Below are 26,267 nucleotides of genomic sequence, written 5' to 3'. Positions count from 1 at the left end.
ACCCTGTGTTGTTGTTCGCCCTGGGGCACCCGGTATGCTGCCTGGCCTTGGGCCAACAGGGCTGGCTTTTTTCCAAGCAGCTCCCTCCCCTTTGGATGCCCATCTCACCCCAATCTTGCCCGCCTTGGCAGCCATCATCAGCGGCGACAGGCCGTCATTGTTCAGCAGGGCCTCCAGGTTGGTCTCCGGGAAGAGCTTGGCGCATTTGATGAGGAGGAGGTCATACATCTTGGTGACAAACTTGGTGTTCTCGCGAGTGTTGTCTGCGATGGCCACCAGGGCGTGGAGCACTGTGTTGCCACGAGAGTCCTGGCGCCGCAGGTCGGCCTGCTTGTGGGTGTTCTCGGTCAGGTAGTGGACAATGTGCGGCTGGTTGGTGCAAGCCGCCAAGGAGAGGGGCAGCTCACCTGGGCAGGAGGGCAGAAGGAAAGAAAGAGGGAAGATGGAAGGCGGAAGATGGAGCAAGCTGGTTTCCTGCTGCTCCAGAGCAGGGGTCCTGAGCCAACAGAATCAAATGACAAGGAAGGAGATTTCGACAAGCCAGTAGGAATAACTTTCTGGTGGTCAGAGCTGTTGCCACAGCGAAACAGACTCCCTCAGAAAGTGGTGGGCCCTCCTTCATTAAAAGCTTTTTAACAGAGGTTGGGTGACTGTTGGTCAGCAATTCTTTAGCTGTGACTCCTGCACTGCAGGGGTTGGGCTAGCTAGACGACCCTCGGGTTCAGCCTTCCAACTCTATAATTTTATGATTCTATGAAAAAGAGAAAGACAACCAAATCAGTCACAGAGCACTCTGCTTCCTCAAATAGGCCTGCTGGGTGGATGCGTCTCCACAAAGCCTGGGTGGAAAGGGGACTCCTGGCCTTTGGGTGTTGCAAGGCACAGAGGCTCTGCCACTCTTGCAAGAGCCAACTGACTTTTTTTGGGGGGGTCTGTTTCTTAAAATTCTCACTCACTGAATGCACCCCCTCCTTGAATGCTTACAAGGGTGCACTGGAGGTCTTTCCCTGACACCCCAGGGGGTGATTTTCCCACTCCTAAACACAAGAGCATCAGCAGAGTCTGCTGGACCAGGCCAACATCCTGTCTCTTCTGAAACGTCCCCAAGCAGGACCCAAGGACAAGATCCCCTTGCCCACTGGTATGGAGAAGCATGGCTGGATCCAGCTGCGGAGGCGGAGCAGAGCCACTATGTCTAGCAGCCATCAAGAGCCATCTCCTCCTCCAAGGATGTGTCTAATCCCCTTTCGCAGCCATCCAAGTCAGTGGCCATCACAGACTCCGATGGCAGGGAGTTCCCTAGTTTATGGATCCAATGGCACTCGCTTAAAATCCAAATGTGCCCATGGCAAAACTTGTCCTACTTGGTGCCCCAGTCTACCTCCAGATCCCATATCTCCATGCACCTAAATCCACCTCCATCTCCAGTTAACCAAACCTACAACATCTGTAGGTGTGGTTTGTTCTCCTCATTCTGCCATGCCTTTCTCTCCTCCTCTGTTGTGTTCTCTGCTAGAAAAAGAATCCTTTTATACGATTTTGCAAAAAGAACAACATTCATGAGGCAGCAGAAGCAGCCACTGACAGAGAATCAGGACAAACCCCACGGGGGGATCTCGAGGCTTCCCTGTCCCGCTCACCGAAATAGAAGTAGCCGCCCTCATCCTTGGGTTGGAAGAAGCGCCCCCGGGCTTGTGCATGGACGTCTGCCCCCTTCTCCACCAGCAGCTCCACGTAGTGCTTGCAGCGCCGCTCAATCGCAATGTGCAGTGCGGTCTGGCCTGCAGGGGGCACACAACCCAAACCACCATTCACCTGCCAGCCAATCTCCCATCTCATCACTGCCAAGCCTGTGGCCCCTCTAATATGTTTCCTTGCGATTCCGCCACAAATCAGACCCGAGTGCCAGCTCACTTGGAATCTCGCCTGCCAGCGGTAGGTGTGGCCAGAGGGGAAAGTGGGTGGAGCATGAGGTGTGACCCCCTGCCTTTGTACTGCATTATATGGCTCAGTACCCCAGAACCTCAAGGACCAGCTCAGCTCATGCAAACCAGCCCAGCCCTGCTCTGTGTGGCAAGACAAGAACGGGGTCTTTTCAGTGGTTGCTCCCTGCTTGCGGAATGCTCTCCCTGGGGAGGCTTGCCTGGCGCCATCATTACAAATCTTAAAAGCAAACGAACAAGTTTCTGACCTTCAGGACTGAGAAACCCAGAAAGAAGTGCCTGGTGGAATCTCAGGGCTGGGCGTTCATCTCTTTGCCACTCTCCTTGGATAACAGAACCAAAGTAAAAAGATGGGGAAATAGGAGCCTGTAGATAACTGGCTTGATCAGGACCCAAGCATGGGATTGAGGCCCCTTGGACAATAATTTCAAGGAGGGATTGAGACCAAGCTCACCACAGTCGCTAGGCACGGTCACTAGTACCCCACCTTGGAGCAGCTGCCCCCCCCCAAACTGCTCCTGCCAGAGTCCCCCTCCCACCTCGGTAGTAGACATCCCGGAAGGGCGAGTTGATGAACTCCCGCATGCTGCCTGTCTTCTCCGCGACGTCCAGCAGGAATGGGATGGTGTCATTCTTGCCATTGTTCAGGTTCAGCAGGGCCTTTGGGAGGCAGGTCTTGCCAGTGGAGGGCTCTGGGGTGGGAGCAGGGAGGGATGGACAGAACAGGATGTTGCACCACAAACAAGGAGCTCAGTATCTTGCTCACTCCCCAAGAAGGCACTTCTCTGGAGTATACTCAGCAATTACTCCTTTACAATGTTCACCTCTCAACTTTTCACCAAGGAGCTCAGGGAAGTGTACATTGTTACCCCCCCCCCACCTTCTATTTTTAACTTCACAACAGACCTGTGAGGTAGTCTGAAAGAGAGTGGCTGGCCCAAGTTCACCTAGCAACCTTTGAGTCTGAGTGGGGGTTTTGAACCCAGGTCTCTCCAACCCTCATCAGGAACTGTAGACACTCTCCAGTCACTTTCTAGAAGTAAGAGCCATTCAACAGTGGAATGGTCTCCCTAGGAGGTTTTCAAACAGAGGTGGGATGCTATCCATCAGGAATTCTTTAGCTGTGATTTCTGCATTGCAGGGGGTCGGACTAGATGACCCTTGGGGCACCTTCCAGCTTTACAATTCTATGGTTCTATATGTGCATTTGCATAACCCTATGCTGACAAACTGAGGTGCATTCCCCACTCTCTTCTGCATGCTCGCCTACACACTGAGCATGTGATGTTCCAGGGCCTTGGCTGCACGTCATCAATATTGCTGTGCAATATTATTTCAAAATTTACCCATATTAGGAAATGCAAAATGCTTCAAATAATGGAGGAAGGATCTGGCAAAATTCGTTTGGAATGGGAAAAAACCCAGAATCAAATATAAAATCCTTACAGATAGAAGGGAGAGAGGAGGTTTTAATTTGCCGAATCTGGAATTATATCATGACGCAGCTGGTTTAGTGTGGTTGAAAGAATGGATGGAATTAAAGAATGCAGATGTATTAGATTTGGAAGGGGTGGGCCTGGCCTTCGGATGGCACAAATATTTAATGGAGGAAAAATTGAAAGAACGCAGCAGTTTCAATAATAACATCGTAAGAAAATCACTATACAAGATTTGGAAGAATGGAGATAATAGTAGTAAAGAGAAAAAATTTAGAGGGGAAACTGGCCAACGTATAAAGTCAAAGGAAATATCAGATTAAAAGAATATAAAGTGGTTAAAAAGTATTTAAGTGTTTGGCTACAATATTTCCAAATTAATCAAAGATTTCAGAAAGATAAAATAATAGGATTCGAAAATAGTTTTTCAAAACTTGATAGAATATTATTAGGAGGGGATAATAAATATATTAAAAATTTATATGATCTATTATTAGAATGGGATACAAAAGATGAATTGACAAAGGAGGTCATGATAAAATGGGGACAAGATTTGGGGAAAGCAATAATGGTAGAGAAATGGGAAAAATTATGGAAGAGAGATATAAAATTCACACCAAATTATGATCTAAGAGAAAACATATTAAAAATGCAATACAGGTGGCATCCGATCCTGGCGAAATTGGCAAAAATATACAAAGGGAGTGATAATTCTTGTTGGAGGTGCTATGAGGAGGTGGGTTCGTACATACATATTTGGTGGCATTGCAAAATAATTAAGAAATTTTGGGAGAAGATCTATGTAGAAATGAAGAAAATATTGAAATACTCTTTTAAGAAAACCCCCGAAACTTTTCTGTTAGGAATACTAAGTGAAGATATTAAGGAAAAAGACAGATGTTTAATATTGTATGCAATCACATCCACCAGATTTCTTATCACCAAAAAATGGATAAGGGGATATTGGAACAGAAAATTGATAAAGACTGGAAAAAATTTAATGATTATCATAGAATCAAAGAATCATAGAATCGTAGAGTTGGAAGAGACCACAAGGGCCATTCAGTCCAACCCCCTGCCAAGCAGGAAACACCATCAAAGCATTCCTGAACACCATCAAAGCATTATAAGGCAGAATTTGTGGAAAATGCTAACCTCTTAGCAGGCAGGTCAAGGGCTCAAGCAAAGCAATCAAAAAGGGAAGGAAATATGTAAAAAGGTATACAGAGGAATTTGGATATAGAAACCGACATAGAGAAAAGGCTGGAAGTCATCACAGGGGGGAGGGGGGAGGGGTTTCTTTTTGTTTCTTTTTTTCTTCTTCTTTCTTTTTTTCTTTTTATATTTTTTTGTTATTTGTATGCTTTTTCATTTTTTTTCATGATGTTGTATATATTTGATCTGTATTTATTTGATTTGGCATTTAATTTTTTTGTAAAACCATTCTTTCTCAAATAAAGAGTATTTTGGGGGGGATCAATATTGCTGTGCACGAGCAATTAAGTGCTTTCTGAGCCATATTTCTGTGTTTTAAACTGCTTTCTACAGCTTATATTTAAAGAGAGAAACCTAAAGCTGGACAGAATCTTGGGCTCAAGACAGACTGTGGCTTTGAAGTGAGCTGATGAGAGCAAGGGATTGAACAGCACGACAAGGTATTTGTCAATCGTTTTGCTTTTTAAGAATTCTGATCCACCTGAGGAAATCTCATTGAAATGCTCTAAGAACATGGAAGCCCTTGCTGGTGCCGCCAATCTCGTCCTGTTCTCACAGTGGCCGCCAGGATGCCCCCAATGGGAAGCCCGCAAGCAGCAGCAGCGGAGCGCAAGAGCATCTCTGCCCTCCTGCGCCTTCCAGCAAGTGGAGGGAGAGCACAGCCAGGGGGCTAGGAGCCATGATCTAGTAGTGTGGAGAGAGAACTCCTAATTGTATTATTGAGCTGGATCTGATCTGATCCTATAGTTTGCATTGCTTGCATTGTATGAATTCTGATTGTATGGCTGTATCCCTAGGATGTCTTGCTTAAAATGCTTTTTTCTTAGAATCATAGAATCATAGAGTTGGAAGAGACCACAAGGGCCATCCAGTCCAACCCCCTGCCAAGCAGGAAACACCATCAAAGCATTCCTGACAGATGGCTGTCAAGCCTCTGCTTAAAGACCTCCAAAGAAGGAGACTCCACCACACTCCTTGGCAGCAAATTCCACTGCCGAACAGCTCTTACTGTCAGGAAGTTCTTCCTAATGTTTAGGTGGAATTTTCTTTCTTGTAGTTTGAATCCGTTGCTCCGTGTCCGCTTCTCTGGAGCAGCAGAAAACAACCTTTCTCCCTCCTCTATATGACATCCTTTTATATATTTGAACATGGTTATCATATCACCCCTTAACCTTCTCTTCTCCAGGCTAAACATACCCAACTCCCTAAGCCGTTCCTCATAAGGCATCGTTTCCAGGCCTTTGACCATTTTGGTTGCCCTCTTCTGGACACGTTCCAGCTTATCAGTATCCTTCTTGAACTGTGGTGCCCAGAACTGGACACAGTACTCCAGGTGAGGTCTGACCAGAGCAGAATACAGTGGTACTATTACTTCCCTTGATCTAGATGCTATACTCCTATTGATGCAGCCCAGAATTGCATTGGCTTTTTTAGCTGCTGCATCACACTGCTGACTCATGTCAAGTTTGTGGTCTACCAAGACTCCTAGATCCTTTTCACATGTACTGCTCTCAAGCCAGGTGTCTCCCATCCTGTATTTGTGCCTTTCATTTTTTTTGCCCAAGTGTAGTACTTTACATTTCTCCTTGTTAAAATTCATCTTGTTTGCTTTGGCCCAGTTGTCTAATCTGTTAAGGTCATTCTGAAGTGTGATCCTGTCCTCTGGGGTGTTAGCCACCCCTCCCAATTTGGTGTCATCTGCAAACTTGCTCAGGATGCCCTCAAGCCCATCATCCAAGTCATTGATAAAGATGTTGAACAAGACTGGGCCCAAGACAGAACCCTGTGGCACCCCACTAGTCACTACTCTCCAGGATGAGGAGGAGCCATTGATGAGCACCCTTTGGGTTCGGTCAGTCAGCCAGTTACAAATCCACTGAATGGTAGCATTGTCTAGCCCACATTTTACCAGCTTCTTTACAAGAATATCATGGGGCACCTTGTCAAAGGCCTTGCTGAAATCAAGATAGGCTACATCCACAGCGTTCCCTTCATCTACCAGGCTTGTAATTCTGTCAAAAAATGAGATCAGATTAGTCTGACATGACTTATTTTTCAGAAACCCATGCTGAATTTTAGTGATCACAGCGTTCCTTTCTAGGTGCTCACAGACCGTTTGCTTAATGATCTGCTCTAGAATCTTTCCTGGTATTGATGTCAGGCTGACTGGGCGGTAATTGTTTGGGTCCTCTCTTTTCCCCTTTTTGAAAATAGGGACAACATTTGCCCTCCTCCAGTCTGCTGGAACTTCGCCTGTTCTCCAGGAATTTTCAAAGATTATTGCCAGTGGTTCTGAAATCACCTCTGCCAGTTCTTTTAATACTCTTGGATGTAGTTCATCTGGCCCTGGAGACTTGAATACATCTAAACTAGCCAAGTATTCTTGTACTACCTCCTTACTTATTCTGGGCTGTGTTTCCCCTGCTGAATCATCTGCTCCATATTCTTCAGGTCGGGCGTTGTTTTCTTTCTTGGAGAAGACTGAGGCAAAGAAGGCATTGAGGAGTTCTGCCCTTTCTCTGTCCCCTGTTTGCATTTCACCATCTTCTCCTCTGAGTGACCCCACTGTTTCCTTGTTTTTCCTTTTGCTACGGACATACCCATAAAAGCCCTTTTTGTTGCTTTTAACCTCTCTAGCGAGCCTGAGTTCATTCTGTGCTTTAGCTTTTCTGACTTTGCCTCTCTCTGTGTGCCAAAGGGGAATATAAGCCAGGACAGAATGCCCTGCTAAGCTATCAAGGAGAGATGACTGTCTTGTCTGATGCTATCAGTCTGACGCACAGAACAGGCAAGCCCCCACTCAAGGCTGCTGGAAGATGCTACTGGGGTAGCATGACTCAGCATGTGTTTATGCACAGGACCGGACACAGGAAGATCCTTATATGTACTTGTGACCCCCTTGCATGCGCACATTTACAGAGGAGGGGGAAATGAGCCCATGAAGTGTATAAGAAGATCTGCAATTTGTGGTTCTTTACTCTTGTCATGGAGCTGACCACCGAGAGTCTCTTATTAATAAGAAATTAAATTATTTCTCTGAATTCAACCCTTGGAGTCTTGTTGACTGTCTCTGTCCTTGCCTGGGCGCAACTTAAAGGACCCTTAGTAGCTGATAAGGCTACAGTAGCACTCTTGGTAGGTGGTGAGGTTTGGTCTCTTTCTTCCCCCCCTGCTGCTGGAGGAAGGTTTTTTAAAAACAAAACAAAAAACCTGCATAAACAGGGAAAGTGTCTTCGCTTCTAAAGGCAGGCACAGTCATCACACAGACACAGACGTCTTCTGCCCCACTGTAGTCTGTGGCCAATCAGATTTTGAAACAATTAGAAAAAAATTAAAAAACCTGCCCACAGGTTTGACTACAGGGACAGAAGCACGAGAAGCCTCCACAACACAATCCACAATTGATATTTGAAACGCCGGCCGTACTCTGGAAAAGCTCCTGTACATCTCGAGCGGAGGAGGAGAACTGAGCAAGACTCCCGGGATCCAGCAGGCGGGAAAGAGCCAGTGAGGTGCCGTGTCAGTCGAGGACCCGGGAGACCCAGGTTCAAAACCTCTGCTCGGTTATGAAGCTCCCTGGGTGACCTTGGGTGCCAGTCACTGCCTCTTGCCTAGACACACCGCAGCACAGGGTTGTTGTGGGGATTAAACGAGGTGGCGGGAGAGCCACACATGCCACCATGAACTCCTTGGTGAAAACAGGGGGATATAAGTCCCTGCCTTGCAGGCAGTTGGAGAAGGGACCCTGGGTGCCTTCCAGCGCTACAATCCTGGGATTCTATGAAATGCAGTGAAATAAACAATCCTGCCATGTGCATCTCAAGGACAAGGACACCCTACTGCCCCCCTTCCCCTTCCCTTGCCTGGGACTGATCAACACTCATGGTTTATAACGTTAAGGAAGGGTTAAGGATTGGTTTTCATAACACAGATGGACACATTACATTCTGCTTTTAACATTCATAATTCGTTATTAAAATGTGACACCAGAGGGCGCTGCAGAGGAACCAAGAAATGACTGTAGGAAAACAGTTTGTGGAGAAAACAAGGTATGAAATGCTTTTAAATTACCAGTATGCCCTGTGACGTCACGTTTTAGAACGATATATCTAATTTCGTCCTAATAACGTTAAATGGGTCAATGTAGATTCAGCCCTTGTCAGGCAAAAGAAGTAAGTCTGCACCCCCTCCTTCACCCATGGGTGCCCCTGTCTCTCGTCCCCCTCACCTCGAAACTCCTCATCTGTCAGGCGTTTCTTGTGGGTCAGCAGGAAGGGCAAGAGCCCGTCCAGGTCGGCGGTGGAGCCCCGGGAGACGATGTCGAAGAGGATGGGCCGGTTGAACACCTTGAGGATGGGCGGCGGGTGGGGGGCAGGCCCCTTGGTGCTGGGGGGTTTCTTCCTGGGGGCGAAGCAAGCAGGTGAGAAAACCTCCATGTGCTCTGGGACCAAACAAGCCTCAGAGGTGGCAGGCGGCAGAGCAGCCAGGAGGAATTGAAGCCCATTATAAAGTTGCCAGGATTTACCACACCTTCCAGTCCTAGATGTGGGAGGGGCGGCTTTGGTAGTTTGAGGCTGCAAAAGGGCACTGTAACCTATATTCCAGGCCTTGCAAATAGGTTTATTGGGCTGATCTCTGGCCTCTGTGTTTGTTTGTATATATATATATACACACACACACACACACACACACACACACACACACCCTGTAGTTATAGTTTGGGAGGCTCAGTCTGGATGATATCTGGGGGTTCCTTCCAAATCCATGGTTCTGTATCCGGTAAGGTTTACAGTCTAGCAGAATAAGCCTCTAAACCAGCCACACAATTTTTGTTGCAAGGTAATGGCCTTGGCTCAACATCAAAAAAACCAGGATCATGGCCACTGGTCCCATCACCTCCTGGCAAATAGAAGGGGAAGAAATGGAGGCAGTGAGAGATTTTACCTTCTTGGGCTCCTTGATCACTGCAGATGGTGACAGCAGTCACGAAATTAAAAGACGCCTGCTTCTTGGGAGAAAAGCAATGACAAACCTAGACAGCATCTTAAAAAGCAGAGACATCACCTTGCCTACAAAGGTCCGTATAGTTAAAGCTATGGTTTTCCCAGTAGTGATGTATGGAAGTGAGAGCTGGACCATCAAGAAGGCTGATCGCCGAAGAATTGATGCTTTTGAATTATGGTGCTGGAGGAGACTCTTGAGAGTCCCATGGACTGCAAGAAGATCAAACCTATCCATTCTTCAGGAAATCAGCCCTGAGTGCTCCCTGGAAGGACAGATCGTGAAGCTGAGGCTCCAATACTTTGGCCACCTCATGAGAAGAGAAGAATCCTTGGAAAAGACCCTGATGTTGGGAAAGATATATATATACACAAGGAGAAGGGGACGACAGAGGACGAGATGGTTGGACAGTGTTCTCGAAGCTACGGACATGAGTTTGACCAAACTGCGGGAGGCAGTGGAAGACAGGAGTGCCTGGCGTGCTCTGGTCCATGGGGTCATGAAGAGTCGGACACGACTAAACGACTAAACAACAACAATAGTAACAATGGCCTTGGCTGGTCAGGATAGTATGCTCATTTACATATTTGAAGGGGTTGCCATAGAGACAAATGGGCAGGCCTTTTTCCCACCTCACTGAGCTGGATGCCTGTAGGATGGGGAATAACAGGCCAAGGAGTTTGTGTGAGAGAGTTTTTGGCTGATGTTTGAAGCTGGAGACTCAGAGGCTGGACTTACTCTGTGCTAGACCCCAAAGCTGTGCCTTGGGGCTTCCCTGAAACCCTAAAGTAGAGGCAAGATCTGCTGGGGTGTTGATGCTCTTGAGTCCCTCCTTTCTCTGTTAAAACACCCCCATCTCTCCATCGGCCTTCATTCCCAGGAAACCAAACCTGGGAAAGGCCAGGAACCCTTGGAGTTTCTTGGCGCTCAGAGATTGTGGGGCACACAATGTTATATAAACACAGAGGAGCAAAAGGTGTATCTCTTGCCTCCCACAATGAATGCCCCCTTTCTCCACCTTATCCATCTTCTGTCTCCAAAGCAGCCTGGAGGAGGGAGAGGGGGGGGTGCAGTGTGCTGCCCACCTCAGGCCTCCTGCCACCTTGTGGCGTTCTTGGCACCCGCGTGCTCCTGTTCCTCAAGCAGCCCGTTCATCAAACTGGTCTAACCCCCCCTCTCCCCCCCTCCAGGCCCATCCAGCCAAGGCAGGAGAGCTCCACAGAGGACTCTTTGACCAGGCGCCACTCCTGCCACACCTGGCCCCAAAGAGCCACGGGAACCAGATGCTCTAGCTGGGGGGACCAAGTCTTGTGGGCTCCAGTAACGCTTCCTAACACCAATTCTCCCTCCCGCTCTTTTTCCTCTGTTACCAAAATGACTTCACGGCAGGGTACATTTTTAGTGTCAGAATTTGAAGGAGGAGGGGGGAATGAAACACCTTTTTTCATCCTGAATTTGATGCCCTGCCAAGTCAATGCTCACACTTCCTTTTGCAATACGTCCCACTAGAGCCTACGCTCTGCTAATCATTTGCTTAGGCGAAAAATGGCCCCTCATGGGAATGTATCCCACCCCCCAAGACATTCATTTGGGGAAACAGTCTTGCAATTTAAATGCCCTTTTGTGGTGAATCCTGCAAAATTCTTGTTTTCTAGTGGTCGTTCCTCACTCCCTTCCCCCCCCCCCCAATTTTCAACTTATTCAGGAAATAAATCACAAAAAGTGGGAAGGTCCAGACACAAATACAGAACTCCAGGGATCTTCCTTAGAAATTATGCACCTCAGACCCAGGATAGACTTTTCAGACATTACAGGTATTCTATTTGTATTTTTATGTTAAGAACCCCCCTGTGATCTTCAGATGGAGGGGTAATAATAATAATAATAATAATAATAATAATAATAATAATAATAATTTAAGAGCCATTCTTCAGCGTAAGCTCCCAAGGGCAGCATATAGTTGCAGCTCAGCAGCCAGATTACTGGCTGGGGTTCCCTTTAGATTTTGTACAACCCCAGTTTGTTTCTGGGCCCAAATCAAGGTGTTTAAAGCTGTAAATGACTCAGGTCAGCCCAGCTCCTTCCCTACAGACCCTCTTTTTAACTCGCCCTGAGACCTGCTGGTGAGGGGTGAATCATCATTACGCTTTTTTCTGACTGCTCCCCTTTTCTGGGTTTTAAAAAATGTTCTTTGGGATATATTCTGCAGATGAAAGGAGATTCTGACTGAACATTAGGAAGAACTAAAGCTAAACATGATGCAGAACATTTTGACTGTAAGAGCTGTTTGACAGTGGAATGGGCTCCCTCAGGAGGTGGTGGGACTCCTTCCTTGGAGGTTTCTAAGCAGAGCTTGGCTGTCCACCGGTCACGGATTCTTTAGCTGTGCCTCCTGTATTGCAGGAATCCTGGACTAGATGACCCTCTGGTTCCCTTCCAACCCTGCAGTTCTACATCCTACATCCTATATTCTGAGGCTGAATGGTTTGCCCTGACCCCAGCACCAGCCCAATGGAGTTCAGCTCCCAGCCCCTTTCCAGCCCAAGAAGATGCCGCCATCCAGCAGGACCAGCCGCCATACTCACTCCAGGGCCTTCTTGCGCCTCCGCTTGTTGTCACTCGGGTGATGGCGGTAAGTGCCGTAGTCAAAGAGGGAGTCCATGGGGGCTTTCTTGGGTCCTGGCACGACCGAAGACTCATAAATGGTGGACTCCAGCAGGTCCATGGGGTTCGGAACACCCTTGCGGAAAGCCCCGTGGAATTTCATCCGGAGGTTCTGCTTTCCATCCCCGGCTCCTGGGGGGCTTCGCACAGCCTCGGCTGAGGGGGCGCCATCCTCACTCTCAAACAGGTTGGCCAGGGAGGAGAGTGGGAAGGAGTCGTTCTGTGGGGAAACCTCCTCACCCGGACTCTCAGCGGACTCACTGGGGCTGGCGTGGGCCGCGTCTTCCACATTTGCCATGAGGGCTGTGGCGAGGGGCAGAGAGGGTCACACCTGGTCTGGAAGAGGGAAAAGGAATGGAATAGAATGCAGAACAGAAGGGAGCATGCCCCAATTTTTACAAATCTTTCTTAACATTGTTAACAACCCAAAAGGGCAGTAGCAGGAGATTATATCATGCGGTATATACAAAGCAAGCAAGCAATAAATAAATAATAAGAGAAAGAAAAGCTGGCATGCCAATATAAATCGAGACATCCATATGTAGAGTATGGAGCATCTAAGTCCAAAGTCTCGTGGGTCCTCCATCCCCCTGGAAATGTGCAGCTTGTGTGCATTTTTTCACAAATTAGCCAGAGCCCATAAGTTATATATATATTTCAAAGCCAAATGCAGATTTCTCAAGCTTTTCGAGGTTCAGAAAAGGGCCCCCAAAAGGATCCTATGAAGAAAGGTTGCAGCATTTGGGACTTTAGAGACAAAGCGAGAAGCTTCACACACACACACACACACACACACCCCGGACATCCAACGAAGCTGAGTGTTGGAAGATTCAGCCAGGACAGATAAAGGAAAGTTAACACCTTCTTCATGCAGTGCATAGTTGAACTGGGGAACTCCCTCCCACAGGAGGCTGGGCTACAAAGGCCTCTGTCTCCTCTTATGTCCCATTGCTAAGCTGTTGAAATCCTAGCTGCATCCTAACATCCATGTCCAAAGCTCTTTCATGTTGTGTGTTCACATATTTAGTAATGACAGTTGGGGTCGGGGGTGGTGGTCTTAATTTATCACCAAAAAATGCTGGACCAGAAGCACCCTTAATCCCCATCCCCTGACAAGCAAAGTCTTGAGAGCCAGTGTGGTGTAGTGGTTAAGAGCGGTAGACTGGTAGACTCGTAATCTGGGGAACCGGGTTCGCGTCTCCGCTCCTCCACCTGCAGCTGCTGGGTGACCTTGGGCTAGACACACTTCTCTGAAGTCTCTCAGCCTCACTCACCTCACAGGGTGTTTGTTGTGGGGGAGGAGGGGAAAGGAGAAAGTTGGCTGCTTTGAGACGCCTTCGGGTAGTGATAAAGCGGGATATCAAATCCAAACTCTTCTTCTTCCTCTTCAGATGTGTTGGGGGTGCTCAAGAGACTACCTTTTGCTTAGGAAGGACTCTGTAAGCTCAGGGAATCCCTCATCTTCATTTTTTGAAGACCTATTCCAGACAAACATACAGTGGTACCTCGGGTTACAGACGTTTCAGGTTACAGACTCCTCTAACCCAGAAATAGTACCTCGGATTAAGAACTTTGCTTCAGGATGAGAACAGAAATCGTGTGGTGGCAGCAGGAGGCCCCATTAGCTAAATTGGTACCTCAGGTTTAGAACAGTTTCAGGTTAAGAACAGACCTCCAGAACGAATTAAGTTCTTAATCCGAGGTACCACTATATTCCTGCCTGTGCCCCAAATGGCAAAATTTGGATACATCAAAAGAGAAACAAAGGGTCAGTTCCTGTGGTCCCTATGGAATCCCTATGGAATTTCTGCCAGTGTCACAAAAATGTCTTGAAATCATTTCTACTAAAAGTTGTACATAGGGTGGTGGGTGAGAGCCTGTAAATCTGCATGGAACTGCAGTGCTAACTGCAGGTAGCCTAATCTGCTTAAATTAAATTTTCATTTTTAAAACTTTCAGCAAATTCCCCCCCCCAGCACCAAGGGCTTGTCAATCAACTTGGAACTCTGCCGGGGGGGGGGAGCAGTTTTAACTCTTACCAAGCCATTAGGGCAAAACAACACCTGTTTGTGCCTCCAGAACATAGAGGACTAGTAACTTGCTGTGTGTTGGGTTCCTTTGGTTGTTTTAAATGAAAGCCAAACATGCAGAGGGCCATAGCTCAGTGGCGCAGCAACTGCCTTGCATGCAGAAGAGTCTGGGTTCAATCCCAGGCATCACCACTGAAAGGGATCAGGAAGTGATGGCAAAGACCACTGGCTGCCTGAAACCCCCGAGAGCTGCTACCACTCAGTGTAGATGTAGACACTACTGAGCTAAGATGGACCAGGGGTTTGACCCAGGAAAAGTCAGCTCCTGTGTTCCTGTGCCAAGAAAGGGTCTGGAATATGCCTGCAAAGGCAAGGACCCCACTCCCCCAGCCTAACTTCAGACCTGGCTCTGGGTGCAAATCCCCACCCCACCTGAAACTCCAATTGCGTTCCAAATACCACCCACCTCGGGCTCTTGAGTGCAAAGAAGCTGGATTTGCCTGGCGCTCGTTCTCCTGGGCTGAAACGGCAACAGTTTCCATGTGCCAGATGTGCTCCCCAGGCACACAGGAGAGTGATGTGGGGAGGAACTGGGGGGGAAGGAGGGAGGCTGGAGGAGCTCCACGCTGCTGCTGCTGCTGCTGCTCTGTCCCATCTGCGCCAGCCACCCCACCAGGGCCTGCTTCAAAGAGCGCTGTGGGGAGGACGGTGGGGCTGGCCACCAGCCCACCCACGCCCAGATGTGGTTGCTCTACGGCACAGACGCCAGCAGGGCAAGGAAACAAGGGCAGCTTTCACCAGCCCAGCCCCACCCAAAGTCCAGCTTCCTCGGGATGTAGACAGGCAGGAGGATTTGAAGTTTCAGGGGGCCCTGAGCTGCTCCGTCACCAAGGCAAAGATTCCCGGAACAGCAAATTGTGTGCTAAGGAAGAAAAGGCTGCTTCTGAGCACATTCTGACAGAGGCAGATTTAGGGGAGCATGACCAGCTCAGTTGCACTGGGCACAGAGTATTGGGGGCACCACAACCACTACGGTATTTAGAATGAAGCATGAGAAGCAGTGTGCAACACATTTGAGGCCCAAGCTCCGGCTCTGGTTCCGAGTCCAGGGATTTGTTTTCAGGACCAGAATGGAACTGATCCTACCATCCTTTCCCATCAGAGTCAACTTCTGGCTTAGCTCTCTTCATTTCACCAGCCTAATCCGGAGCAGGGGAAGTCATTTTGATGCTGATGCCGCTAAATCCTCCCTGCAAGTTGCCCAGAGATCTACCAGGAGTTCCCAATCTACCTGCTGCTCTGAGACTGATAGAGCACCTCTACGCATCTCTGCTCGGGGCTCACTCCCACAGAGCTGAAAGAGGCCAACTCCCAGGCATTGCAGCCGCCGTCACAAACCAGCAAGGCACAAACACCCCGGGCAGCCTCCCCAGCTCAGCAACATGTGACCGATTATACTACTACGGTACTACTACTACTACTAATAGAAATAGTTGTGATTCCTGCATTGCAGGGGGTTGGACTAGATGATGCTTTGGCTCCAGACTTCTGCAAGGGAAGCAGACTAAATAATTCGAACCACAGAATAGCAGGAAGGGATCCCAAGGGGTCATCTAGTCCAACCCCCTGCAGTGCAGGATTCACATCTGAAGAATCCCTGACAGATGGCCATCCAACCTCTGCTTAAAAACCTCCAATGAATTAATAAAGCACTTTCAGAGCATTCAAAACACTTCACTCTAGAGGAAATCCAAGGTAGCGCTTTTCATTTTTACCATTGCTATGATAATGAGGTCTGAATCCTTGCTAAGAAGTTGAAACCTGTTGCAGTGATGTAGTGGTGATGGGAAGGCCCTCTGCACATGCTTCTGATCTAGTAACTAAGCAGCAGGATTGTAAACAAACTTCAGGGCTCAAACCATAAATCCCCACCCCCCGGAGAGTGGTAGGAGAGAGGAGTTTTGCCCTCCAACAGTTGGAGTCACAATAAAAGGTGAAGGAGTTTGCCAAAGGGCCAAGCCTTCTGCCTCTCCTCTTCCTCATGCAATCAAAGCAGATGCAGTTCTGTGCTGCTTTTCCTCCAAGTTCTGGCAGGACAGGGAAGTGAGGCTGGGGGGGCGGGGCGGGGGAGACCTGCAAAAGCCACCATCCCCCTGTGATTTTCTACTTGGCGGCAGCCTTGTCTGACAAGCCCTCCCATGCGAGAGGCATGGCGCTGGCTTTGCATACCTCTCATTACACAGCCTGTCATTACACTTGGTGGCTGCCAAGTCCCATCCTGTCCACTTGCCCAAGGGCTCTGCTCATCTGGGGTGGGGGGGAGCCTGGGATCCCCAAGCCCCTCTGCAGCAAGATCCCCACTCCTCTTCACAGGGTGTTGTTTAAGGGTGCTGCAGCCCCCCACAATGCCCTTTTTGCAACTCCCATCACCCCAATCAGCTGGGGAGCACCAGTTTGGCGAAAAGGCTTCTCTCGCACAGCCCTCCAGTTTTTCTAGGGAAAAATGCACATTTGAGTGTGCCATGAAGCAGTTCTGCAAAAGCAAAGCACCTTTTCCTTTGGGCAGGTGTGATCTTATTCAATACATCTTCTTCACAAGCTTTCCAACAATGAGGGTGCAGGGGGCAAATTCCAGAGGAAAGAAGCAACCTGCCATGCAAGGTTGTTGTAGGAGTGAACCACCTGAGAATAAGCCCTGCATCAGACCCAAGGGGCATCTCCTGCTATGGACAGCCAAGGACCTCTTGGGAAGCCCTCAAGCTTGGTGGGGGGCCGGGGGTGGGGACCTAGAGAGGGGAAAGAGGGACTTGGAATCACAGAATTGTAGAGTTGGAAGGTACTACCAAGGGTCATTTAGTCCAACCCTACTGCAAAGCAGGAATCACAGCTGAAGAATCCCTGAGAGGTGGTCATGCGACCTCTGCTTAAAATCCTCCAATGATTTTAAATGAGAGTGAGAAGCAGGTTCTCTGCAGTGTTTTGGAAATGCAATCTCTTATTGGGGGGGGGTAACCTGGAAATACTCCAGGGCAGCAATGGGGAACCTGTACTCCCCCCCCCCGATGCTGTGGGGGCCACACAGCTCCATCACCAGCAACGTCTAGCCATGCTGACTTGGGTGGAAGGAAATAGTCAAGACAAGACAAGTTTATTTCATGCAGCTAAGATCCTTTACAATATATAAAATAGATTCTCAAAGCAATATGTGAATTGGTCTGGTTGGCCCCTGTGAGAACCGGATGCTGGACTAGATGGGCCATTGGCCTGATCCAGCAGCCTCTTCTGATGCTCTAAACTACAAGATAAATGTGTTGTGGAAAGACACAGGACTTCCTGCTATGTCTGCTGCCCTCCAGGGATAACAAAACACTGACTTAAAACATTATTATAATTCTTGATATGGCAAGAATGCAAAATTATTTACCAAGTGCACATTTGAACCCTGATCTCCCAGGTCCCGGTCCGACTCTCTAACCAATACACCACGCTGGCTCTCCAAATTTAGCAACCTAATGCACAATGGTTTATCAGTTAGAAAGGTTGGGAAACGGAGGCAGCCCCTGGCTTTAGGGAGATGCCAGGCCATGAGCTCAGCCTGAAGGCACACAGAGAACCGTTTATTCCTGTTCCGTTGGCTTGCTGGCCACCGAAGTTTGGGGCCACCCACTGGCCACGCTCCCATTTGCTTTTCAGACACCTGAAGCACCAATGATTCATTTCCCTTCCTGTTGCTCTTTGGCCCTGCCTGACTGGAAGAGGCCTCAAGGATGACGGAGGGTTTGTGATTTCGAGGACAGCGGCAAACATCAAGGCCTCTCCAGCTGCCCAGTCTTATCTATCTATCTATCTATCTATCTATCTATCTATCTATCTATCTATCTATATCTAAATGTAGAAACGGCGGAATTGTGGGCTCCACATTTCTCTGAAACCGCTTGACTGATTGTCTAGAAATACCCGAGTGTTTGCATAACCTCAGATTCTACACACCTCATACCTAACACAGGTAAAAATGTGTTTTTACCCAAACAAAAATTGCGCCCTCCAGTGGCATAATCCCACCTCCTCCTCCTCCACCACCTCCTCCCTCCCCATGGAGACTAGGCTACACCCCACAGACCCCGCCTCCGACACGAGCCATGCTGCCCAGAGAGACCCCTCTGCGGACGGAGTACACGCTCAGAGTGCCATCTCACCCCAGAGACCAGGCCGTCTCAGACCTCCGGGAGACACTACCGTGGACAACCAGCCTGGCAGGCTCCTCCACAAACACACCTGCCTCCTCGGGAACCACCCCGCTCTGGGAACCGCTGCCTCACTGCCCAACAGGCCCCACCACAACTCAGCCGCCTCCACGGGAACCAGCCCACTCCGGGAAACACTACCGCACCACCCACCAGCCCCCGCCAAACACTCAAACACCTCCTTGGGAGCCAGACCAGTCCGGGAACCGCTACCGCGCCAACCAACAGGCCCCGTCAAACATGCAACCGCCTCCTGGAGACCCAGACCGCTCCGGGAGACCCTACCATCGACAGACCCAGACCAACCCTCACCTATCCTAACCTCCATCAACCCTTCCATTCCAAAAAGGCCTTCCCACCTAAGAAAAAACATCTTAGACCCACCATTCTTCCCATGGCAACGCGTGCCCGGGTACAGGTAGTTAAGAATAAAAATGTCACTTCTTTGTCGAGGGCTGAGAAAACGAGGTGCTGTTCAGAAGGCATCAGAGGCCTGGTCCAAACAGGCCAAATTACGATGGAATCTAAGCAACATGGAGTAATTCAAAGGTGGTGGAGGCCACAGCTGTCTGCAAAAGACTGCCTGGAGACGAAACAAAGTTTCCCATAGACCTTCCATGGCCCAGAAATGGAAGACACTAAAGGGATTAAACCTCTCATTGTGGTACCAGAATATGTGGACACTGGCTATGGCAGAGAAATGAACTCACAAATTACACGTCTCTGAGGGTAAGGAAGACATTTCTATGCTGTTTGTTGGAATTTCATTTCTTATGCATCAAATTGTTTTAGCTGAAATTCCTACATTGCAGGGGGTTGCACTGGATGACTTTGGGGGGGGGCTCTCCCAGCTCTGCAAGTCCCTGTGTTTTGAGCTCAGTCCCCGGGGGATCCCCCTTTCTTCTCTGACACAAAGACCGGAGTGGGTGGGGTTCAACACATGCTGCCTTCCTGCACTGCGTCACGGCTTCCCCCACCTCTGTCCCTAAAGCTGGAATGCCCTTTCTACCCTGTGCCCAGGGGGACGGGCGGAGTCCCCCACAGACGCCGGGCAAAAAGCACCCGCCTATTGTGACTTTCAAGATTAATGTCCTGCCAGAAACTTCCAGGCTCACGGTTGTGTTTCCATTCATAAGAGCTTTGTGAACAGTTGTGGACCTGGCTAGATGCCACATGCTCCTAGGACGGAGAATCTGAGGCCGAGTGGGGCTGTGCACGGGAAAGGCCTGCACATTTGGGCTGAGGAAACACAGGCATGACTTCCTCTGCGCTTGACCTCAAAGCTGTCCTTTGGGGCTTCCCTGGAGCCCCACTGAGGAAGCAAGATGTGGGCTGCGGGTGCTGTGAGCCCCTCATGAAGGACAGCTGAGCCAGAGCAGAGTCTGGGGGTGCAGTTCCTCAGAACTCCACCAGAGGGCTGGAGCCTCTCTCTGATTGGCTACCAAGACAGCTAGTCAGAGGGGGTGGACCCAGCACTTTGGGAGGGAGTATAAAAGGAGCCGGTTCTGAGAAAGAGCTCAGAAGGAGAGATGGCATTTTCCAGGACTGCTTCCCAACCTGCCTGACGGAGGCACCTCCTCATACTGTATTTGTCTGGTGAAAAGAGGTACGGAGCCCTCCCCATGCCACCTCTGGGGCCAGGGGTTTGTGACCATTGTTCCAGTGTCAGTTCTGATCTGGTGACAAAGAGTCACATATGTTTGGTGCTGGGTTCTTCTGCTTTCAGTTGGAGCGTTTCTGGGAATCTGTTATATATTCTTGCTCAAAATTTGAGAAGAGGCTTTCTCCTCTTTGTCCAAGAACACACTTTGTCCCTACGACTGCGTAGTTCCTCTCCTGGGTTCCCAGACTAAGTTGCCTTCCTCCCAGTTTTGATCTAATTCCTGCTCTGTTCTTCCACATTTTACTGTTGCCAAGTGTGCATGCACACGAAAGCTCATACCAAAATAAAAACTTAGTTGGTCTTTAAGGTGCTACTGAAGGAATGTTTTTATTTTGCTTCGACTCAGACCAACACAGCTACCTACCTGTTACTGTAATGATATTGAGTTTACATTAAATGGATTTGGGGGACCTCTACCTACCCCAATTTTGTGACTTTTGTTGCAAAAAAATCCACTGAAGAGGTCATACCAGGTGGACCACTTTAGCCTTGGATAGACACATAGTATTTTGGAGAGTGGGCTTCCGTATAACTCAAGAGACGGCCACGTACAGCTAATGTGTTGCCATGAAGGAGTGACAGACACTAATTGGCCGGAGATCCTTCCAGAAGCAGGCATGTCTGGAGAAGAATGGGCTGGCAATCTTGAAAAAACAGGCCAAAATAAGGCAGTGGCCTGACTTGCCCTCTGAAACTTGCTCTCTGCAACAAGTCGTGGTGTTGTGTGTAGAGCAGGATCTATTAGCAGTGTAGATGCTATTGAATCTTCCATCTCAAGCACAGCCTGGAGAGATATGCAAATACTGCCTAATATCACACAAACAACATCAGCCTCCAGTCACCTTCCTTCCAAGGACCCCAAAGTCAAGGCACTTGCTAGCACTGCTCAGAAACCTCACCACTTAGAAACAGGGGTGCATGGTGACCCAATTTTGGTTTGGGCATAGAAACTGTGTAAGAAAGTAAGAAGAGCCTTCTGGATCAGGCCAGTTTGGCACTCTGTTCTCACAGGGCCAGCCAGATGCCCCAATGGAAAGCCCATAAGCAGGATTCGAGCACAAGAGCACACTACCCCCAGAAGCATTGCTGGAGGCAGATCACAGCCATTGTGGCCAGAAGCTACTGAGGGCCCCCAACTCCATGAATCTGTCCAATCTGGTAGCTCATCACTGCTGTGAGTTCCATGGTTAAACTGCCCTATACTGTACACTTTATTTTATCTGCCCTGAATCCTCCAACATTCGACTTCATGGGATGCCCACAAGTTCTAGAGTTAGGAGGGGGGGGACTTCTCTCTCTCAAATCTCTCCAGGGCATGCATCATTTTATAAACTTCTATCAAGGTGGAATGCATAGTTCTCTTCTCCACTTTGTCTAAAAAAAGTGTTTCATTGATTTTTAAGAAGGTATAGTAATTCCAATAAATGCCCCCCTCCCCTCCCCCTTCAGGACAGGAAATTTAGGAAATGGGCCACCCCATATTGCTAGATGTGACTCTGGTGGACGCCCCCCTCCTCCCCAGTTTATACTCACAACAGCCCTGTGAGGTATGTATGCTAGGCTGAGAGGCAATGACTAGCCCAAGGACACTCAGTGAGCTTTGTGGCTGAGTGGGGATTCGAACCCTGGCTCCCAGGTTTTGGTCTGCCACTCCAACCACTGCACCACACAGGCTTTATTGTGGGACAGAGATTTCTGTGCTATTTTTCCTGCTGGTGATATCCTAGAAGCAGGGGGGGGCATGTAATGGCAGCCTGCAGCTGGGCCTCCACCCCGTGTAACTATAGAAAGCAATCAAGAAAATAGACGGGGTTGCCAATGGTCAGATGGGAGGCAGCTCCCTCTGTTTGCCCACAGAACCTCAAGGGGTGGGAGACACATCAGAGGGAGCCCTGCGGTATCAGGAGACAGGCCAGGAGGAGCATTGCTGCTTATTTCCAGCCTGGCTCGCCTCCAGCCTGGCTCTGGGGCTGGGCTGTGGCGTAGCCTAATAACGTAGTACTGCTCACAACATTCTGGACTGGCTGCCCCTCGGTTAGGAGAAGTCGGTGTCCCCATGGTGGGAGGGGACAGTTTTTGTAGGAGGCAATGCCACATATCGGAAGAGAGCGGGTGTCACCCTGCCTCGGGGCTGGTGCTCAGCAGCTCTTTCCGATACTTTGAATTACCGTGACTTTATTGAATTGCATTAACTGTTCCAATGAATGTGCTGTTGTTGCCTGCCTTGTTTTTATGCTACCCTGCTTGCAATGTTTGCTGCTTTTTGCTGCTGCTATTGTGATACCCTGATGATGATGATGATGATGATGATGATACTGTACTTTTATTATTTGTATGGCACCTGTGAGGGACAGGGGATATCGCGAAGTCCCTCCCCTCCTGAGTTCAAGCCCGTCCCCGAGCAAAGGGGAAAGCAGGGAGAGTTCCGATTCCAGTGGGGAAGCAGGAAGTCGTGTCCGAGGCTCAGGCAAGGTAGAGGAGCCAGGGTCCCAGGTGGGACAGGAAGGGGCAAGCAAGGGGGGAAGACCCATCCCTCCAACTCCAGAATTACGCAGGAAGAGGAGGGGCAAGAGGATGGGTCTGCCAAAGCTTTTGTGTTGGAGAAAGACGCGCCAAAAGCCATTAGGAGGTTCTGAAACCGACTGACAACATCGCTCCGTGTAAATAGCAATGACTTGAGCACTGTAAATACGCAGCACCAATAAAAGAATAAAATGCAGAGCTGCGTAGCGTCGTTACTCTGAAGTAGTCCACTCCGGCCACTGTGACAGCAACCTCCTAATCATTTTTGGGCTACTTCGGAGTTGCCGGGATGAGCGTGTCCGAGGCGGAGAAGTGGCGGCAGATCGCTGAGCAAGCCCAGCTAGAACTGCAACAGCTGTCGCTGCAGGCGCAGGGAGAATTGAAGGCAGCTAAAGAGGAGACTAAGAAGGTCCAGGACGACCGGCTACAACTTGCGGAACAGGTGAGAGAGCTCCAGGAAAAAGAGCAGCATTTAAGGGCGGTGGCGGTAGACCTCCAAAACAAGCTGGATGCAGAGAAAAACAAGGCGGGAGGGGCTCCCCAAGTCCAAGTGCTGCCAGGAAGGAGAGCAGGGACCCTTGTAAGCAAGTTCAATGGAGACCCGAAGGAGTTTCAGGGCTTTGAGACTGAGATCGTGTATGCTCTTGAGCTGCACCAGAATGAGTTCCCCGATGATGAGCACAGAGTAGCGTTTATTGTGGAACATCTCACCGGAGCAGCCAGGGAGTGGCTAAGACCATTAATCGCAACCAAGAATCCTTGCATGAAAAATGTCCAACAATTTCTAGAAGGTTTGAGGACGATGTATTCGTCCGATAGTCATTTGGACCAGACTAAGGAGGAACTGCATAATTTACGCCAAGGAAATATGACAGTTCGCGCATATTGGGCGAAATTCACCATGCTGGTGCACAGACTGGGGTGGGTTTTGGATTCGCCTCCCATGCAAGCTGCGTTTTACTTGGGTTTGAGCGAGGAGGTGAAGGATGAACTCTCGAGAGGTCCAAAGCCCAGTACTATGGATCAGCTGAGCAAAGCAGCTCTGGCGGTGGGGGTGAGGCAGGAATCCCGGTGGAACGACAAGCAAGCGACGCGCGCAAAGCGGGCTTGGTTCCCACGGTCGCAGGAGAAGCCACTCCCTCAACAACCCTTTCAGGCCACGCCTGGAGCCAGCCAGGACCAGGAGCCCATGCAGATTGATAGCGCGCGCGCGCGGGCTTTTCAAACCCCAGCGGCGCCAAGACGCAAGGAGGGAAGGGGCGGGAATTGCTTTCTCTGCAACTCACCCCAGCATCTCGTCAGAGACTGCCCACATCGCAGGGAGTGGCAAGGAAAGGCGGGAACGGTGGTGCCCTCCCCCACTGACGCAGCACCACAGCAGGGAAACGGGAAAGCCTGGCTGCAGGAGACAAGGGGCAGCAGCCAGGCACAGTCAGCAGACAACAGCCCCAGCCCGCCCACCCGCACAGAGAGGTGCAGAGCCAGCCCACCCCTCCCAGAGCAGGAGTGGTTCTAGAAGTGACGCTAACGCTCCCAAATGGCTATCCCCTGACGGTCCTCGCCTTGATTGACAGTGGGGCGTCCGCCAACTTCTTCTCGAGAAGCTTTGCAGAAGAGCACCAAATCCAGCTTTTGCAGTTGGATTTTCCTCTGCACGTAGCAACCATTGACGGCAGGGAGCTGCTGGGAGGGGCCATCACACATCAAACCCCCCCCATGAGAATGACGGTGGGAAGGCACTCAGAGACACTGGCGTTCAACGTCACCACCATCTCAGACCCCCCCATCGTCTTGGGCATGAGCTGGCTGGCGCGCCACGACCCCTCCATCAGTTGGCACCAGAGGTGCATCACGTTTGGGTCAGACTTTTGTCTGGAACATTGCATGCAGCACCAACCAGGGGAGGGGCCTCCGATAGCCACGGTGGCCACCATGCATATCAAAGGGGGTGAGGCAATACCCAAGCCGTACTGGGACCTGCAGGAGGTCTTCAGCGAAGCGGAGTCCGACCACCTACCCCCGCACAGGCCTTTTGACTGCCAGATCAACCTGGTGCCAGGGGCGACGATACCCCCAGCCAAGCTGTACGCCATGTCAGACCAGGAGCTGGAGGATCTGCGCGCTTTCATCGACAAGAACCTCAAGCGGGGGTTCATAAGGGAAAGCAAGGCAGCAGGGGGCAGCCCGGTCTTCTGGGTGGACAAGAAAGACACGCAACAGCGCCGTCTTGTGGTGGACTTTAGACGGCTGAATTCGGTGACAGAGCCCGTGGCTTTCCCCATGCCCAGAGTGGATGATCTCCTGACAGCGGCACGCAGGGGCAAGATTTTCACCAAGCTGGACCTAAGGGGGGCGTACAACTTGATCAGGATCCGGGAAGGAGATGAATGGAAAACCACGATGTTCACGCCTCTGGGCTCTTTTGAATATCTGGTGATGCCCTTCGGTTTGCAAGGGGGCTCAGCATGCTTCCAGGCCTTCATGCACCACGTCCTGGGGTCCCTCCTCTTCAGGAAATGCTTGGTCTTCCTAGATGACATCCTTATCTACTCGAATGACCCAGTGCAGCATGTGAAAGATGTCAGAGAGGTGTTGCAACGCCTGAAGGAGCACCACCTGTATGTGAAGCTGGAGAAGTGCAAGTTTCACACCAAAGAGGTGGACTTCCTGGGCTACAAGCTGTCAGACAAGGGGCTGGCGATGGACAAGGACAAGGTGCAGGCCATCCTGGACTGGCACAGCCCCAGGACGCGCAAAGATGCCCAACGCCTACTAGGCTTCGCTAACTTCTACAGGAAGTTCATCAAGAACTTCTCTCGCGTTACGGCTCCCATCACGGACTGCCTGAGAGGCAAGCAGAAGTTCAAGTGGACACCAGAGGCGCAAGCAGCGTTCGAAAGCCTCAAGAGAGTGTTCGCCTCAGACCAAAACCTGTTCCATGTGGTGCAGGACGCGCCCCTACGCATTGAGACAGATGCTTCTGAAAAAGCTGTGGGCGCAATTTTGTTGCAACTGGACGCCAACAGGGAGTGGAGACCCTGTGCCTTCTTCTCCAGGAAGCTGACACAGCCTGAACGCAACTACACAGTGTTTGATAGGGAACTTCTTGCGATCTACGCTGCGTTCCAGCACTGGCGACACTTCCTGGTGGGCGCGAAGCACCCCATCCAGGTGTGCACAGACCACAAGAACCTGGAGTTCTGGAGAACTGCCAGGGTGCTCAACCAGCGGCAGATACGGTGGGCAGAGTTCTTCTCGAACTTCAACTTCTCCATCCACTACATCCCGGGGGAGCAGAATGTCAGGGCGGATGCCCTCTCCCGCAAGCCAGAGTACATGGAGGAGGAGGCGCCACCAGCCCCAAGGCACATTTTCCCCCCGTCGGCATGGTCCTGCGGAGCAGCTGTGGTGAGCGAGGCAGAACTCACAGCACTGACGGCAGCGGATGAATTTGCCAACCGCATCTTCAGAGAACTGAGAGGGGGGAGGGAGCAGGCAAAAGACTTTGCAGAACGCAGAGGGCTGCTTTTCTACAAGGGTGCGCTGTA

The 26,267-nt window shown here is 50.0% G+C and overlaps 1 protein-coding gene across 3 annotated transcripts in view; it reads right to left on the bottom strand.

Moving 5' to 3' along the window:
- TRPV4 (transient receptor potential cation channel subfamily V member 4) overlaps positions 1-26,267 on the bottom strand; it is a 52,903-nt gene that overhangs the window by 14,561 nt on the left and 12,075 nt on the right. The window contains exons 1-7 of one of the 3 annotated variants that reach the window (XM_035134849.2): positions 14,756-15,704; positions 13,534-13,737; positions 12,181-12,595; positions 8,823-8,995; positions 2,483-2,635; positions 1,641-1,781; positions 109-407 (exon numbers count right to left, since the gene is read on the bottom strand). In XM_035134849.2, coding sequence (XP_034990740.1) covers positions 109-407; positions 1,641-1,781; positions 2,483-2,635; positions 8,823-8,995; positions 12,181-12,557 — 1,143 coding nt within the window. In that variant the 5' untranslated portion in view covers positions 12,558-12,595; positions 13,534-13,737; positions 14,756-15,704. Of the gene's footprint in view, positions 1-108; positions 408-1,640; positions 1,782-2,482; positions 2,636-8,822; positions 8,996-12,180; positions 12,596-13,533; positions 13,738-14,755; positions 15,705-26,267 lie in introns of those variants that run through there. The other 2 variants (XM_035134848.2, XM_035134847.2) reach the window with 2 other exon arrangements.

The sequence above is a fragment of the Zootoca vivipara genome, chromosome 13 (genome assembly GCF_963506605.1).
Source record: "Zootoca vivipara chromosome 13, rZooViv1.1, whole genome shotgun sequence".
NCBI lineage: Eukaryota > Metazoa > Chordata > Lepidosauria > Squamata > Lacertidae > Zootoca > Zootoca vivipara.
Note: the sequence above shows the minus strand (reverse complement) of the source record. Positions and strands in the feature narration are given on the sequence as shown.